Source organism: Myotis nattereri (assembly GCF_964212035.1).
Source record: "Myotis nattereri genome assembly, chromosome: 16".
In the NCBI taxonomy this organism is placed as follows: domain Eukaryota; kingdom Metazoa; phylum Chordata; class Mammalia; order Chiroptera; family Vespertilionidae; genus Myotis; species Myotis nattereri.
The window spans coordinates 23,851,997-23,866,368 of record NC_138091.1 but is presented as its reverse complement, the minus strand read 5'-3'; the positions used below and the strand labels follow the sequence as shown (position 1 = coordinate 23,866,368).

The following is a 14,372-nucleotide window of genomic DNA, read 5'->3' as shown; positions in this document are numbered from 1 at the left end:
AGGAGTAGGGGTTGGGAGAAATGAGGAGATACTGGCCAAAGGGCACAAACTTCCAGTTACAAGATTGCCAAGTTCTGGAGAATCTAATGTAGGGCATGGTGATAACAGCTAATACTTTATTATATACTTGAATGTTGCTAAGAGAGATCTTAAATATTTTTACCACAAAAAAGAAATGTGTAAAGGGATGGAGATGTTAGCTAATGCTATGGTGGTAAGTAAGCTGTTTGCAATGTATAAATGTATCAAATCAACACACTGTACAGCCTAAATTTACACAATACTATATGTCAATTATATCTTAACTAGAGGCCCAATGCATGAAATTTGTGCAAGGGGCTTGGCCCTCGCAGCCACGGCTTTGTCTGAAAGGACGTCCGGTCTAATTAGCATATTATGCTTTTATTATTATAGAAGGTAAACCTGGGGGAAAAGGAATAAGTGATGGTTAAGTGCAGTGTAAGTGCTCAGTATATGTTGTTACAGTTGAAAGGTAAGATAATGTCAACTGTTTCGGTAGGTATTGAATTTATAAATAATTTTTCCTTTGTAATTTTTTTTTGCATTTTTACAAAGCATATACAGGATGGGGCATACACAGGCTTACAGTTATTTGTATGGAAAATAATACAGTGATTAATAACTTCTCTCTTACTCTCCCTTCCTCTCTCTCTCTAGAACCAATGAAAAGCACATCCTCGGATGAGGATTAAAAAAACACACCAATAGGTCCAGCTGGAGTGGCACAGTGGTTGGGCATCAACCTATGAACCAGGAGGTCATGGTTCGATTCCACGTTGGGCAATGCTCCGGTGGCAGGCTCCAGCCCCAGTAGGGGGCGTGCATGAGGCAGCTGATCAGTGATTCTCATCACTGATGTCTCTCTGTCTCTCTGTCTCTCTCTCTCTCTCTCTCTCTCTCTCTCTCTCTCCTCTCTCTCCATCTTCCTTCCTCTTTAAAATCAATTTAAAAATATGTATTTATATGTAAAACCAAAAGAACTATTTCTGGGATGCACCTTTTCACCCCAATATATATCCCAATTCTGCTGATGTTGTCACATGACCCAAATTACTGGCGTGGGCTCAGTGAAACCACGCGCTGGAAAAAAAACGTCCAAAGTAGCAGCAGGCACTTTTCTTTTCTTTCTTTCTTTTTTTTTTTTTTTTTTTTAACAAATGGGTCAAACAATTTCTAAGAATTTCAGCTATGCCTAGAATTACCTTGGGAACAATCCATTTTGATAAGACAGTTCATCTGGCATTAGAAATTGTTGAGAAGGGGGAAGTGGAGGAGGATATAGGCGGGTAAATGGTGATGGAAGGAGACATGTAGGGTGGTGAACACAAAATACAATATACAGATGAAGTTATGGAATTGTGCACTGAAACCTATATGATTTTGTTAACTAGTGTCAGCCCCAATAAATTCAATAAAAAGGGGAAAAAAGATATTGAGAAGTGTTTGTTAGAATCTACACCCAGGTGAGAACTGAAATAAGGGAATAGTATTTTCCACCCTTTAGTTTAAATTACAGGGCGAAAAATAATGTTAGTTTTCATTAAATGTCTAATCTCCCATGCTAATCTCAAATGTTTATATTTATTTGTAAAAAACTGGCTAGAGATATCACTTTTTAAACATGTGACATATCCATGTTAGGCTGTGACACATCCATGTTAGGCTGTGACACACCAATGTTAGGCTGAGAACAAGCTGCAGAGAAGGACATTTTGCCTTTCCTTAGGGAACGTAAGGATGGAAAATCTGAGAAAGTCACACTTAAGGACCCACCTTGCCAGCAGAATCCCCTGGTACTCTTCCAGTTGTCTCATGAAGCTGGGGTTGGGCTTAGTCACTGTTCGTCTTTCCTTCACATAGTCATAGGCTCGGTCCAGATTCCAGCCATATTCCTTCATTGCATAGGCAATCACAGTGGAGGCTGAGCGACTCACCCCCATTTTGCAGTGCACAAGGCATTTAGATCCATGTTTCCTAGTTTGGGGATTGAGGTAAGAGGAAAACACAATGGTGAGTACACTTTCAAAGCCGGGGTTTGAAATGTTTCCAAGTGTCCTGTCCTGACCTTCCATTATCTTGCTATGCAACCCATCCCACCTTGTGCACTTGTATACATCTACAATCAACGTGCAGGGAGGGTGGGCAATTCTAGTGTACTCAAACTATATTCAATGTTAACAGTAAGCCTCTTTAATTCATTCAGCAAACATTTATCAGGTATAAGACAATGCACAAGGTACTATGAGGCACAGTAACATTTTTTCCCTAAAAGGTAGAATTCAGTGGAAGAAGCAGACAAAGTTCACAATGGTAACTGAAATGCCAGCTGGTCACAGAGTGCTAGGGGAGAATTTTCGATTTAGAGACTGGACCACTGTGGCCGAAGGCCAGCCCCTCCATGGCCCCAGGGGCATGTTTCATGGCTGGCAGTCTCTTGAGCTACAGGTGTGGCAGTGATTCACCTAATTTACCCAAATGTTCTCAATTGCTTCCAGTTCAAGTTCCAGTCAGGGTTCTGACCCTGGAGGAGAGCACAAACCAAGTGAAACTAATCCTCCTCTGTACTCAGATGTAGCCCCGGATATTACTTTTCACAACATCACCACTCATGTTCTGTCTAGGGACTGGCTGTACAACCCGTGGAGCTGGATGGGACCATGAGATAAATGCATCATGTGGCTCTTTCAGTAAGGAGGGTGGAATGCATAACTACCCCCCCCCCCTTTTTTTAATGGGGTGGAAAAACAAGAAAACAAAGTTACCATAAGGTGATACTTACAACAAACACAACTAACCCTCTCAGTCTTAACATGCCAGAGTTTATTTATCTTGAATATGAGCATTACTTGGTTATGCTAATTCTGCTAATAACACAATGTCTGGCACAGAATAAGCCTTCTGATACTTGCTAAGTGTGTGAACAAACTTATGGATCTGCTGATTAGATCTGTCAGCTATAAGTAGGAACAACATTTTTAAATCCGAGAAAGAATGATTACTCTTATCACTAGTGTCATGGGCTGGAATTCTCCCAAGTAGCTATTCCAATAAATTTAAAAATGCACGTGTCAGCCTAAAAGGGGAAATCTATTCATCCACTTGCTCCCTGTATTATAGTAGATAAGCTTCCTTGGGGATGCTTATAACTCTCCTGCTGGAGGAGACACGGGAAAGTTCAGCACCAATGCAATGAGGCACAAGTTTAAGTGCCAAAATGAGTGAGCCAAATAAGCTAAAGGCATGCAGAGAACAGTCTGGAATAACTGAAAGTCTCAAAAGGAAGATAAGATTAACCTCCTAGCTGTCAATTAGATGCAAAATGTTGATGTGGTGTGTTTTTGTGCTTAGATTATCCCAAAGAACTAGGAAATACTTGTTTTGTTTATGGCACCATAGGGTTTTCATTTACACTACAGTTGGGAAGCCAATGCACAGTGACTCAGGTGGAAGTTCAGACATGTGTTCAAATATATGCCCATCAAGCTCTGACAACTTTAATGCATAAAATTTCAGGTCTATACCTGCAGGCATGGAAAATGTTCAAACTTGGACAATCTTAAGAAAATGCAATTGTAAAATCCACTTCGATGAAAACATTTATTCATATTAAACCAGGCTTTTTCAGTGGATGGCTTCTAACTCACGTAACGAAGGATCTGATGTCAGTTTTCAACTAACTCTATTTAAGTCCCCCTCCAACCCCCCGGCGCCTAGTGCTGGATTGTCCAGATTAAGCCTGGTATCACATTGGTAACCCTAAACTCACCCATATACAGATTCTGGAATTTAGGGCCCTGATTAGGTAAAACACATGAGGTGCCTAGTGTGCCACTCAGGAGAAACTCACTCTCAGATGCAGGAGCCTGAGAGTGAGTGTCTGCTTCAATGTAACCTGGGCACCTCATGCATCTCATTCTAATTCCAGCCCTGCTGAAATCACCCTTTCTTTTCATTGGGACTGGGCCTCACCTTGCACTCTAGCTTCTTCAGCTGTGACCCTGACAACTTGCCTAGTTCTTTCTTTAAGGGACTATAGACTATTCTTATATCATCTTGGGTTTAAGTACTATCCTCACCATTTGTTTCTTAACCTCTCTGAATCTTATCTCTATAGTCTGTCCACATCTATACAGAAGGATGACAATATATGCCTCCCTGGGTTTTGGAAAATATTACATGAAAGAATACACATAAAGTACCTGGCACATAGTAAGCATGCCATGGGTGGCATTATTATTGGGAATCCTATATAATAAAAGCCTAATATGCAAATTGTTCAACTAGGAGTTCGACTGCTTGCTATGACGTGCTCTGGCCACAAGGGGGGGGGGCGACACAGAACGTGGCAGGTGTTGGCGACGCTGCACAGGTGGCAGTGGAGGCACTGCCAGCTCCAATGGGCCCATGGGACCATGGCAGGATGGTGGAGCAGGTGAACGGGCAGCACCAGGCCAAAGCAGGTGCAAATGGGGGCCTGATTGCCCCGAAGATCACCCTGCACATGGCGACCAGTGGCAGTGGCAGGGGGGTGAGGCTGCCACCTGGCTCCCAGGTGCTGAGGGAGCCGGGCCGCCCAGCCCTGACTGATCGCCCCATATGGTGACCAGCGGCTGGCAGGCCCTGATCACCCAATTGGGGCCAGGCCCCGGGCTGGGACAGAGACCGGGGGATGGGTGGGGAGTGGGGGAAGGCTGCGACCTCTCGCTGGCTACCTGGGGGCTGGGGTGACGGGGACGGAGGTGCAGTGAGAATGTGGGGTGTCCACTGAGCTCGCTCTCACTCCCCCTACTAACCTCCCCTGGGAAGCCAGGGCTTGCGCCAGGGAAGCCCCTCTGCGTGCCGGGCACCCCCAAGGAGCCCACCCCACACCCCTGTGGCCTCTTCCAGGTGAGCCGGGCTACAGCTGCCGACCGCAGGGGCCAGTTGGGCTCCCTGTGGGTTTGCGCAGGAGCAGGTCTGCGAGGCTGGCCGGGAGAGGCTGTGCTGCCTTCCTGGCTTCCATGCAGCACCACTGGGCGGCCCAGAGGCCCATACTGCGCCCTGGCCCATAGCATCCGGCCAAGCTCACCCCATCTCTGCATGGGGACTCAGGCGCCATGACTCAGGCAGAGGGGGGCGTGTGGGGGCCTGGGGGCCCAGAGGTCAGCTGGGACCTGCCCTTCCACACCAGATGCTCGTGCTTCGATCGCCGGCCAGGCCTAGCTTTATCTATATATATAACAGCCTAAGTGACCAGCCAACCGGTCAACAGCTATGATGCACAATGACCACCAGGGGGCAGATGTTCAATGTAGGAGCTGCTGAGGGACAGCAACTTTGCAGAGTGCCCTCTCGCACTCCGGGACCCCTCGGGGGATGTCGAACTGCCGGTTTCGACCCGATCCCTTCAGGCCAGGCCAAGGGACCCCACCTGCCGGAGGGACCCCGCTCACTCCACAGACACCCTTTGAGCCCCAGTGCTGCCCCGGGTGCGGCTGGCCGGGGAGGTTGGCTCCAGGGTGTGTCTGGCCTGTCTCGCTCAGTCCTGCCCTATTGGCCACCTTCTAATTAATTTCCTTTCAATGTGCACGAATCTGTGCACTGGGCCTCTAGTAATTTAATAACAGAATATAAAATGTTCTTCAAGAATATAAAGTGCTCAAATCTTTTACGTGCTACCTAGAGACTAAGAGAATGGGCTCAAAGCTAGGGTATGGGAATTTAGGTAACTAAAAGGAAGAATCTCCTCATCATGAAAGTTCTTAAGAGAAGTATGGGCTCATTCTTAAAGGAGGACTTTACAAACAGAAGTGCCTGTCACCTGCCAGGGATGATTTGAATGTGGTCCCACCTGAAGGAGGAGTGTGGCCAACATGCTACGCCCTCTCTATTGAAGGCATAAATAGGATTGGCAAGGAAATCCCCAGGGACTTAAAAAACAAATGAGTGTCGAGCCCTGGCCAGGTGGTTCAGTTGGTCATCCCGTACACCAAAATGTTGTGGGTTCAATTCCTGGTCAGGGCACATATCCCCGGTCGGGGCATGTAAGGGAGGGAACCGATGGATGTTTCTCTCACACATCAATGTTTCTCTCTCTCTCCCTTCTCTCTAAAATCAGTAAGACATATTAAAAAATGAGCGTTGACCTATTAATACTAATTCATACTAAACACTAAATTAAAATAATCAAATAGCTTCACTAAAAGGACCAATTAAAATTTTAAATTTAAGGAAGACATCAACAGAAAGGCCAGAGAAAAGTCTCACTATTTAGAGTATCATAAAAGTAAAGTAAAAAAAAAAGAGAAAAGATTTCCAAAGATCTCCTTGTTTATAGAGAGGAGGACCCAGTATTCTATCTGTGTGGAATAATGTCAATTATACAACTTTAAAATGTCTCCATTGGCAACTTAAGCATTTCATTCAGAATTTCTCCCTTCTCTCATTTTTATTTCTTTAGCTGCAGCTTAAGTTTATATACTTTAATTTTTTGCTTAATGGAACTAGCCAACATGAGATCATCTTTCAGGGACTTCATCTACTTACAGGAAAAGTATTAAGTCACTAGTCATCTTTCCCCGAGGATTAAGAAAGCTCAGTCTTCTTTTTAAAAACTGATTTTACAGAGAGGAATGGAGAGAGAGAAACATTGATGTGAGAGAGAAACATTGATCGGTTGCCTCCCTTTTGCACCCTGACCAGGGATCAAACCTGTACCTTGGGTATGTGCCCTGACTGGGAATCAAACCTGCTACCTTTTGGTGCACGAGATGACATCCAACCAGCTGAGCCACACCAACCAGGGCTTTTTTTCTTTTTTCGTTACTTCCTTTTTTTCTGAGTACTCTCAGTAAATACTTATTTCAGGCCCCAGGCATGTGTGGTGCACATGGAACAAGGGTAAGAATGTGTTCGAGACCCATTACTTACTTTGCTTTAGAGATGAATTTGTAAGTGTCATTCCAGTAAGCCAGGAGATCCGTTGCCTCTTCATCATATACCCGAATGTTATGATATTCGAAGACTCCTGGGAAGAAGTTATCTATCTCTCGAGTGACATTCAAAATATACCGCACCCTGCAAAGAAACCAAGGGAGAAATTGGCTCTACTACTCAGGCTAAATCCAATTTCTAGCACTGCTTTTTTTATTTACAACTTTTTTACTCCCTATGCTGAAATTAAATACCAAAATATTGAAGAAAGCTAAAAAACTAAGAGGCTATACTTATTTAGTACAGAAACTGTATAATAGGGTCTTGGGCACACCTGCGCACCAGGGAGTTACTGGGAGAAAAGTTGTCTACCAAGTTGAACATCTAAATTCCATTTCAGTTTGCGTAGTTACACAATCTCATCTTGGATAGTCTTTTGAAAACATGTCTTGTATTTTACTCAAAAGAACCAGCCTGAGGCCCATGAGGGAAAATTCCTCTATAGTCACTAAAATTACCAGCAATATAATTTATTCTTTGGAGGTCACTTGTATTAAATTATGTATCTCAAGAAACAAACAAAAAAAACCAGAAGAAGGAGAAATTTCCTCCTATTTTTCTAAATGCCAGATAGTCAGATTTTGCTCTCCTACTCTCTCTAAACTATGAAATGCAAATGAGACCAGAGCTGGGAGGGTCAGAGGAAAGTTGGATTTGAAACTCTCTGAACTCTCTAGGCTGCATTCCTGGCTGCCATGGCAGCAGATGTGTCTGAGGGCTCTATACTGAGACGCCTGCAGGAAAGGGTTTCTGTATCAAAAAATTTTTCTGCTATCTGTCTCCCTGCACAATCTCAATAAATGCTCGGGTTTGATTTGCCAAAGGGTGATCTTTTCTTAATGCCGTGTGAACTTAGATATCACGGGAGTTTTCTCCAACAACACAGCACAGGCTCCCTCATTTTTCTGCAGAAGCTGCTTCCTTCTCAGAATCACATAAAGGGAGGGTTCTACAAACCCATCTCCGAAGTCAGAGAAATGACTACAGGAAGGGAGAGCTGTAGCTAACCAGTTCTGTGGTTAGGTGAGGAGACCAAAATTGTTCTGGGATATGATTTGAATCAACTCAGCATCAAAGTTTATTACTAGAAATGGTTTTTCTTTTTAATTTAAAAAGAAAGCACGTGCAACTTGGGAAAGTCTAACAGTTCCCCAAAAGGTTAAACACAGAGTTACCATATGACCCAGCAATGCCTCTCCTAGGCAGAAACTCAAGAGATATGAAAACAGAAGTCCACCTAAAAATTTGTACATGATTGTTCATCTCAGTTTTAAAAATAGCCAAAAAGTGGAAACAACCTAAATGTCCATCAACTGATGAATGGATAAATTAAATGTGGTATATTATGGAATATTATTTGGCAAGAAAAAAGGAATGAAGTACTAATAATACATGCTATAACATTAATAAATGTTGAAATATAATGTTAAGTTAAAAAAATTCTTAAAAGACCACATACTGTATGATTCCATTTACGGTATATGAAATGTTCAGAATACACGAATCTATAGGGACAGACAGTAGATTAGTAGAGGCTAAGGGAAAGAAGGCAATAAAGGCAGCTAAAGAGTATAGGCTTTCTTTTTGGGTTGAAAATGTTTTAAATTGCTTGTTGCACAACTGTGAATGTATTAAAAATCACTGAAGTATACATTTTCAGTGGATGAACTGTATGGCATATGTATTATCGCTCAATAAAACTGTCAGAAAAAGCCCGGCCAGTATGGTTAAGTGGTTGAGCAATAACCTTTGAACCAGGAGGTCACAGTTTGATTCCTGGTCAGGCTTGATCCCCAATAGGGGCCTGCAGGAGGCAGCTGATCAATGATTCTCTGTCATCACTGATGTTTCTATCTCTCCCTCTTCCTTTCTCTCTAAAATCAATAAAAACATAGTTTAAAAAACTGTCAGAAAAAAAATGAGCAAGCACACTTCTTTTATTTAAAATAAAAATGCATGCCTGGCCAGTGTGGCCCAGTGGTTGAGTGACAACCCATGGACCAAGAGGGCCCTGGTTCAATTCCTGGTTGGGGCAAATGCCCGGGTTGTGGGCTCAATCCCCAGTAGGGAGAGTGCAGGAGGCAGCCGATTGATGTTTATCTCTCATCTATGTTTCTATCTATCCGTCTGCCCTCCTCTCTCTCAAAAACATTTTTAAAAAACTTAAAAAAAAAAAAAAAGAACAACCTTCCAACTCCAATTCCAAACTTCAGTAATGGATTATGGTAAGACGGGACTTCCTAATCCTTTTTATTATAGAGCTTTAGGCAGCTACTTCCAGTTGGAATTGGCACTCCTTGAAATTTCTTTGCCATCTCTATATGGAGTAGCACTTTACTTGGGGCCCTTAAGTGAGTAGATTAGTGAAAATAGCCTTAATGTAAAAATTACACTTGAAAAATCCCTTAAATCACCCACAGGCACATGTTTTGGGGTATAGATCCCTGAACTGTAATTCTTTACCCCACTAAAGTTTAATAAATTTAAGAAACAAGATCTAAGTTAATATCCAAATTCCAACCATACTGTCTTTTAAAACAAACAGATATACCTACATTTTATAATTTAGCCTTATAGTAGTAAATGAGATGAATAGGTCTCATCTTCAAGCGGGAGTTGTAAATCAAAAGTCAAAGTGTATGTATGTGTTATGTGATTCCAATGCATTTCCAAACATTGCTATATCAAATCTCAGATTTCATATTAAACACTGTATCTAGGTGCTAGTTTCCCATAAGCCAGTCTAATTTTTCCATCATTCCTTCACATTTACTGAGTATTCTATAAAGCTCTGAGCTAGGGAGATGTATGTTTTACACAAAACTAAGATAGAGTCTCTGCTTTTAAGAACTCTAGACTTAATTCTTATCAATGTAAACTTTTCAAGTTCTACTTATTTCCATATCTTAAATTAAGTAACCAGATTTCCTCTCATGGAACTCTTTTTATGATTATTTGGCTTAAGTCTTGCTCCAAGTTCATTTCAGCAATTATGACATACCTTTCTTCTGGGGGAAAAGTAGGGAGTATGCATCTAATCATGTTAAAGATAACCAGAAGGCTGACTTGGAGCTGACAAAACAGGCAGCCCATAACTAGCCAGGCAGCCATCACTATCTGTGAGTCTCAGTAGGTCTTATCTCTGTCTACAATGAAGAGTTAGCATGGCCAATTTCCAGACACGATTTTCTCTTCTCTTGTTGGTATGATCTGACCTGCTAAGGCCAAATTCAATAAAAAATGTAGGCATTAGCTAAGAAATAAAAAGGAACTAATGGCAATAGCTTTTTACTTGCTGAATGTTCACTGTGGTCTCAATTGCTACAATAAAATTCAAGAACCATACAGTTTATGAGCACATTTCCTCATACAAGGTAGGTCTTCTTGTTCAATTTCAGAAGCTCATCCATTTTTAACCTACTTAGTCTACAAGTAACTTATCGAGTCTCATTTATCTTTGTACACTTAAAAAAAAGTCCTCACCTGAGGATGTGCTTTTAGTGAATTTTAGAGAGAGGATAGGAGAGAGAGAGAAAGAGAGAGAAACATCGATCGGTTGACTTTGGTACACTCTACTAACAGGGAATTGAACCTGCAACCTAGGTATGTGCCCTGACAAGAATCAAACCCACAACCTTTTTGGTGCATTTGCTCCAACCTACTGAGCCACCTGGGTAGGGTTTATTTATCTTTGGATCCCTAGCACCTAGCACTATGCCAGACCTACAGAAGACACCCAATAAACTCTGGATGAATAGCTGTGAAACCGACATATCAGTTCTGCATATTCTTACGTAAAAATAGGGACCAAAGGTAAAACTATAGAGACAGCAAAAAGATCAGTGGTTGCTGGGGTTGGAAATGGGGGGGATCAATGGATGGAGCATAGGGGATTTGTAGGGCAGCGAAAATACTCTGTAATACCATAATGATGGATACATTATTCATTTGTCCAAAGCCACAGAATGTACAACAACAAAGAGTGAATCATAAGCTATGGATTGGGGTGATTATGGTGTCTCAATGTAGGATCCTCAATTATAACAAACTAGAGGCCTGGTGCACAAAAATTTGTGTACTCGGGAGGGAGGGGGGTCCCTCAGCCTGGCCTGTGCCCTCTTGCAGTATGGGACCCCTCGGGAGATAACGCCCTGCTGGCTTAGGCCTGCTCCCGGGTGGCAGAGGGCAGGCCCAATCCCTAGGTGCAGCCCCTGGTCGGGCTCAGAGCAGGGCCGATTGGAGAGTTAGGGCGCCACCCCCTGTCATGCACAGAGCAGGGCAATTGGGAGGTTGTGATGCCACCCTCAGTCACGCTCAGGGTAGGGCCGATTGGGGGGTTGGGGCACTGTCCCCTGTCACACTCAAGGCAGGGTCGATGGGGAGGTTGCCTCGCCACCCCCCGTCATACACAGAGCAGGGCCCGTGGGGGGGGGGGGGTTGGGGCGCCACACCCTGTCACACACAGAGCAGGGCTGATCAGGGGGTTGAGGCGCCGCACCCTGTCAAACACAGAGCCGCAGGGCGATCAGGGGGTTTGGGCGCTGCCCCCTGTCACGCTGATCCCGGTGCCGGGAGGCCTCTCGGCTCCGCTGATCCCGGTGCTGGGAGGCATATTACCCTTTTACTATATAGGATAGAGGCCTGGTGCATGGGTGGGGCTGGCTGGTTTGCCCTGAAGGGTGTCCTGGATCAGAGTGGGGGTCCCCACTGGGGTGCCTGGCCAGTCTGGGTGAGGGGCTGAGGGCTGTTTTCAGGCCAACTGAAGCTCCCAACTGCTCCTTTTTTTCTTTTTAATTCTGGGCCAGCTTTAGCTCTGGCTCCAGCTCTGAGGTTTCTGCTGCTGAAAGAAGGTATCTGGTTTGTTTCGGTTCTATAATCGAAACACTGTATAACTCCAGCTCTGAGATCCCGGGGGCTTGCTGAAAGCAGGTTTCTGGGGTTTTGTTTAGCTTCTATATTTGTTACAATGTTTCTTAAACTGCAGGCTCAGAGGCTGGCAAAGCAGGCGGGGAACGTTGGTTTCCTCCGTCACTGAAGCAAGCAAGCCTCATGTTAGTTTCAAGCTGCCTTGCTGCCGGCCGCCATCTTGGCTGGCAGTTAATTTGCATATCTTGCTGATTAGCCAATGGGAAGGGTAGCGGTCGTATGCCAATTACCATGCTTCTCTTTTATTAGATAGGATGGTGGGGGATAGTGATAATGGGGGAGGGGTATATGGCAAATCTCTGTATCATCCCCTCAATTTTGCTGTGAACCCTTAAACTGCTCTAAAAAAAACCACACAAATTTTTTTTAAAGGAACTAATAACTGCATTTGGTTTTAAACAGGAGGAAAGGCTTACACATTTGTTTCTGAAAGCCTTACCACTGAAACAGTTGATCTTTCATGGTAGGTAGGAGGATGAAACAGTGGGAGAACAGCAGTTTTAATTCTTACTAGACTGAACTTGGTTAGAATCAACAGGAAGCAACTCTAGAGAGTAAAGTAACTCACTGACACCTCTTTGACTGGAAACGGTAAAGATCAAACAGTGATGCTTACCCTCGGTTCTGTAAATCTTCTAAGTTAGAGGCATTCCATTCGGAGCCCTGTGGAACCAAAATGAGAGGGTTAGGGAGCATTAGCAAGTGAACCAAATATAATATTTAAACAGGAGTCCTGTGAGGGAAGCAGCAGTTTCTAAAATGAATGCCAATACCATCAGTGAATTTCCTCTATGTGCCAGGTACTTTATGTTGTCATGGTTTCACAAATGATAAAGTTACCTTCATTTTTCATAGATAAGAAAACCAACTCTCAGAGAATTAAAATAATTTATTTTCAAGATTACAGTGATGGAAAGGTATCTCTGACCTCTGACCATCCTCCAATCTAAGTTAAATGTCTGTTATTCTTGTTTACAGTACTCTTTTTTCAAAAGTATGTATTGTAATTTTTATTTATGTATGTATTTATGTGTTTATTGATTACCTCTCTTCCACTGTAATGTAAGCTTCTCTTGTTCCATATGGAAACTCCGGTATACTCCCTAACACCTGGCAGGTATTCAATAAACATTGTTGAATGAACAAAATGGCATTATTATGAATTAAACCTAGATTTCAGTCTAAAGCCCACACTCTTTCTAGTGCATTATGTTTCATGTAGGGAGTTGGGCTGGGGTAGGGCGAGAGAGGAGTGAAATAGTAGCTTCTGTTAAAAAAAAAATTGAGGGAAACAGGATACATAAAATTTAAGGAGGTTCTATAGATTATCTGGAAGATACATCAATTTTTAATATTTTGACACATTTACTTTCTCTCTTCTCTTCCCTTTCATTCAATATATGTCCTACTTTCCCCCCTGAACCATTTAAAAGTAATTTGAGCATCATGTTACTTCACTTCAATACTTGACCATGTATCATTTAAGAACAAAAATATTCTCTTACATACTTTCATTTTTACAACCAAGAAAGATAACATCAATACATATCTAAATTTCAATAATTGTCTTTAAAAATATACTTTAGCCTGGTGGGGTGTGGCTCAGAGGTTGAGTATAGACCCATGAACCAGGAGGTCATGCTTCAATTCCCAGTCAGGGCACATGCCCGGGTTATGGGCTTGATCCCCAATAGGGGGTGTGCAGGAGGCAGCTGATCAATGATTCTCATCATTGATGTTTCTAACTCTCTTTCTCTCTCCTTTCCTCTCTGAAATCAATAAAAACATATATTTCTAAAACAAAACAATATACTTTATATTCACTCAATCAAGAATCATACCTTACATTGAGTTGCCATGTCTCTATCTCCTTTAATTTAGAATAGTCCACCCTTATCTTTATTTTGTCTTTCATGACATTAACATTTTAATAGACTACAGGTCTGTAATCTTGGGAGAATTGCCCACAATCTGGATTTTTCTGATTGTTTCCTGATAATTAGATTCAGGTCAAGTATTCTTGGCAAGAATATTACAAGGGTGATGTTTTGTACTTCCTACTGCATCAAATCATGAGGCACATACTGTCACTTTGTCCCATTGTTTATCATGCTGACTTTGAATTCTTGGTAGTACCTTTGTGTCTGCTACATCCTTCTATTATAGAGTTTGCTCTACAAGTAGTCATCTTTAGGTATAAACAATCTTTGAGGCCATGTGAATATTCTGTTTCATAATAATCCTGTTATGCTTTAAAATTATTTGAGTTAAATGGAATTTAGCATTAGGAGACTTAGGTTCAAGTCTGAAATCCCCCTCCTACAGTGGGGCATTAGACAAGGCTACTTAACCTGTCCTCATTTTCCTTATCTATAAAATGGAACTCTCCACCCGCTCACATAGTTCTGTACATCTAGTGAGTACCTTCCTCCTTAAATTACAAATATAAAGTT

The 14,372-nt window shown here is 42.6% G+C and overlaps 1 protein-coding gene across 2 annotated transcripts in view; it reads right to left on the bottom strand.

The window, feature by feature from the left end:
• The window catches only part of SSH2 (slingshot protein phosphatase 2), a 222,059-nt gene that overhangs the window by 12,830 nt on the left and 194,857 nt on the right, over positions 1 to 14,372 (bottom strand). For both annotated transcript variants that reach the window (XM_081109555.1, XM_081109554.1), the window contains 3 exons: positions 12,536 to 12,582; positions 6,931 to 7,077; positions 1,795 to 1,995 (listed from right to left, as the gene is read on the bottom strand). In XM_081109555.1, the coding sequence (XP_080965681.1) occupies positions 1,795 to 1,995; positions 6,931 to 7,077; positions 12,536 to 12,582 (395 nt within the window). The remainder of the gene's footprint in view (positions 1 to 1,794; positions 1,996 to 6,930; positions 7,078 to 12,535; positions 12,583 to 14,372) is intronic.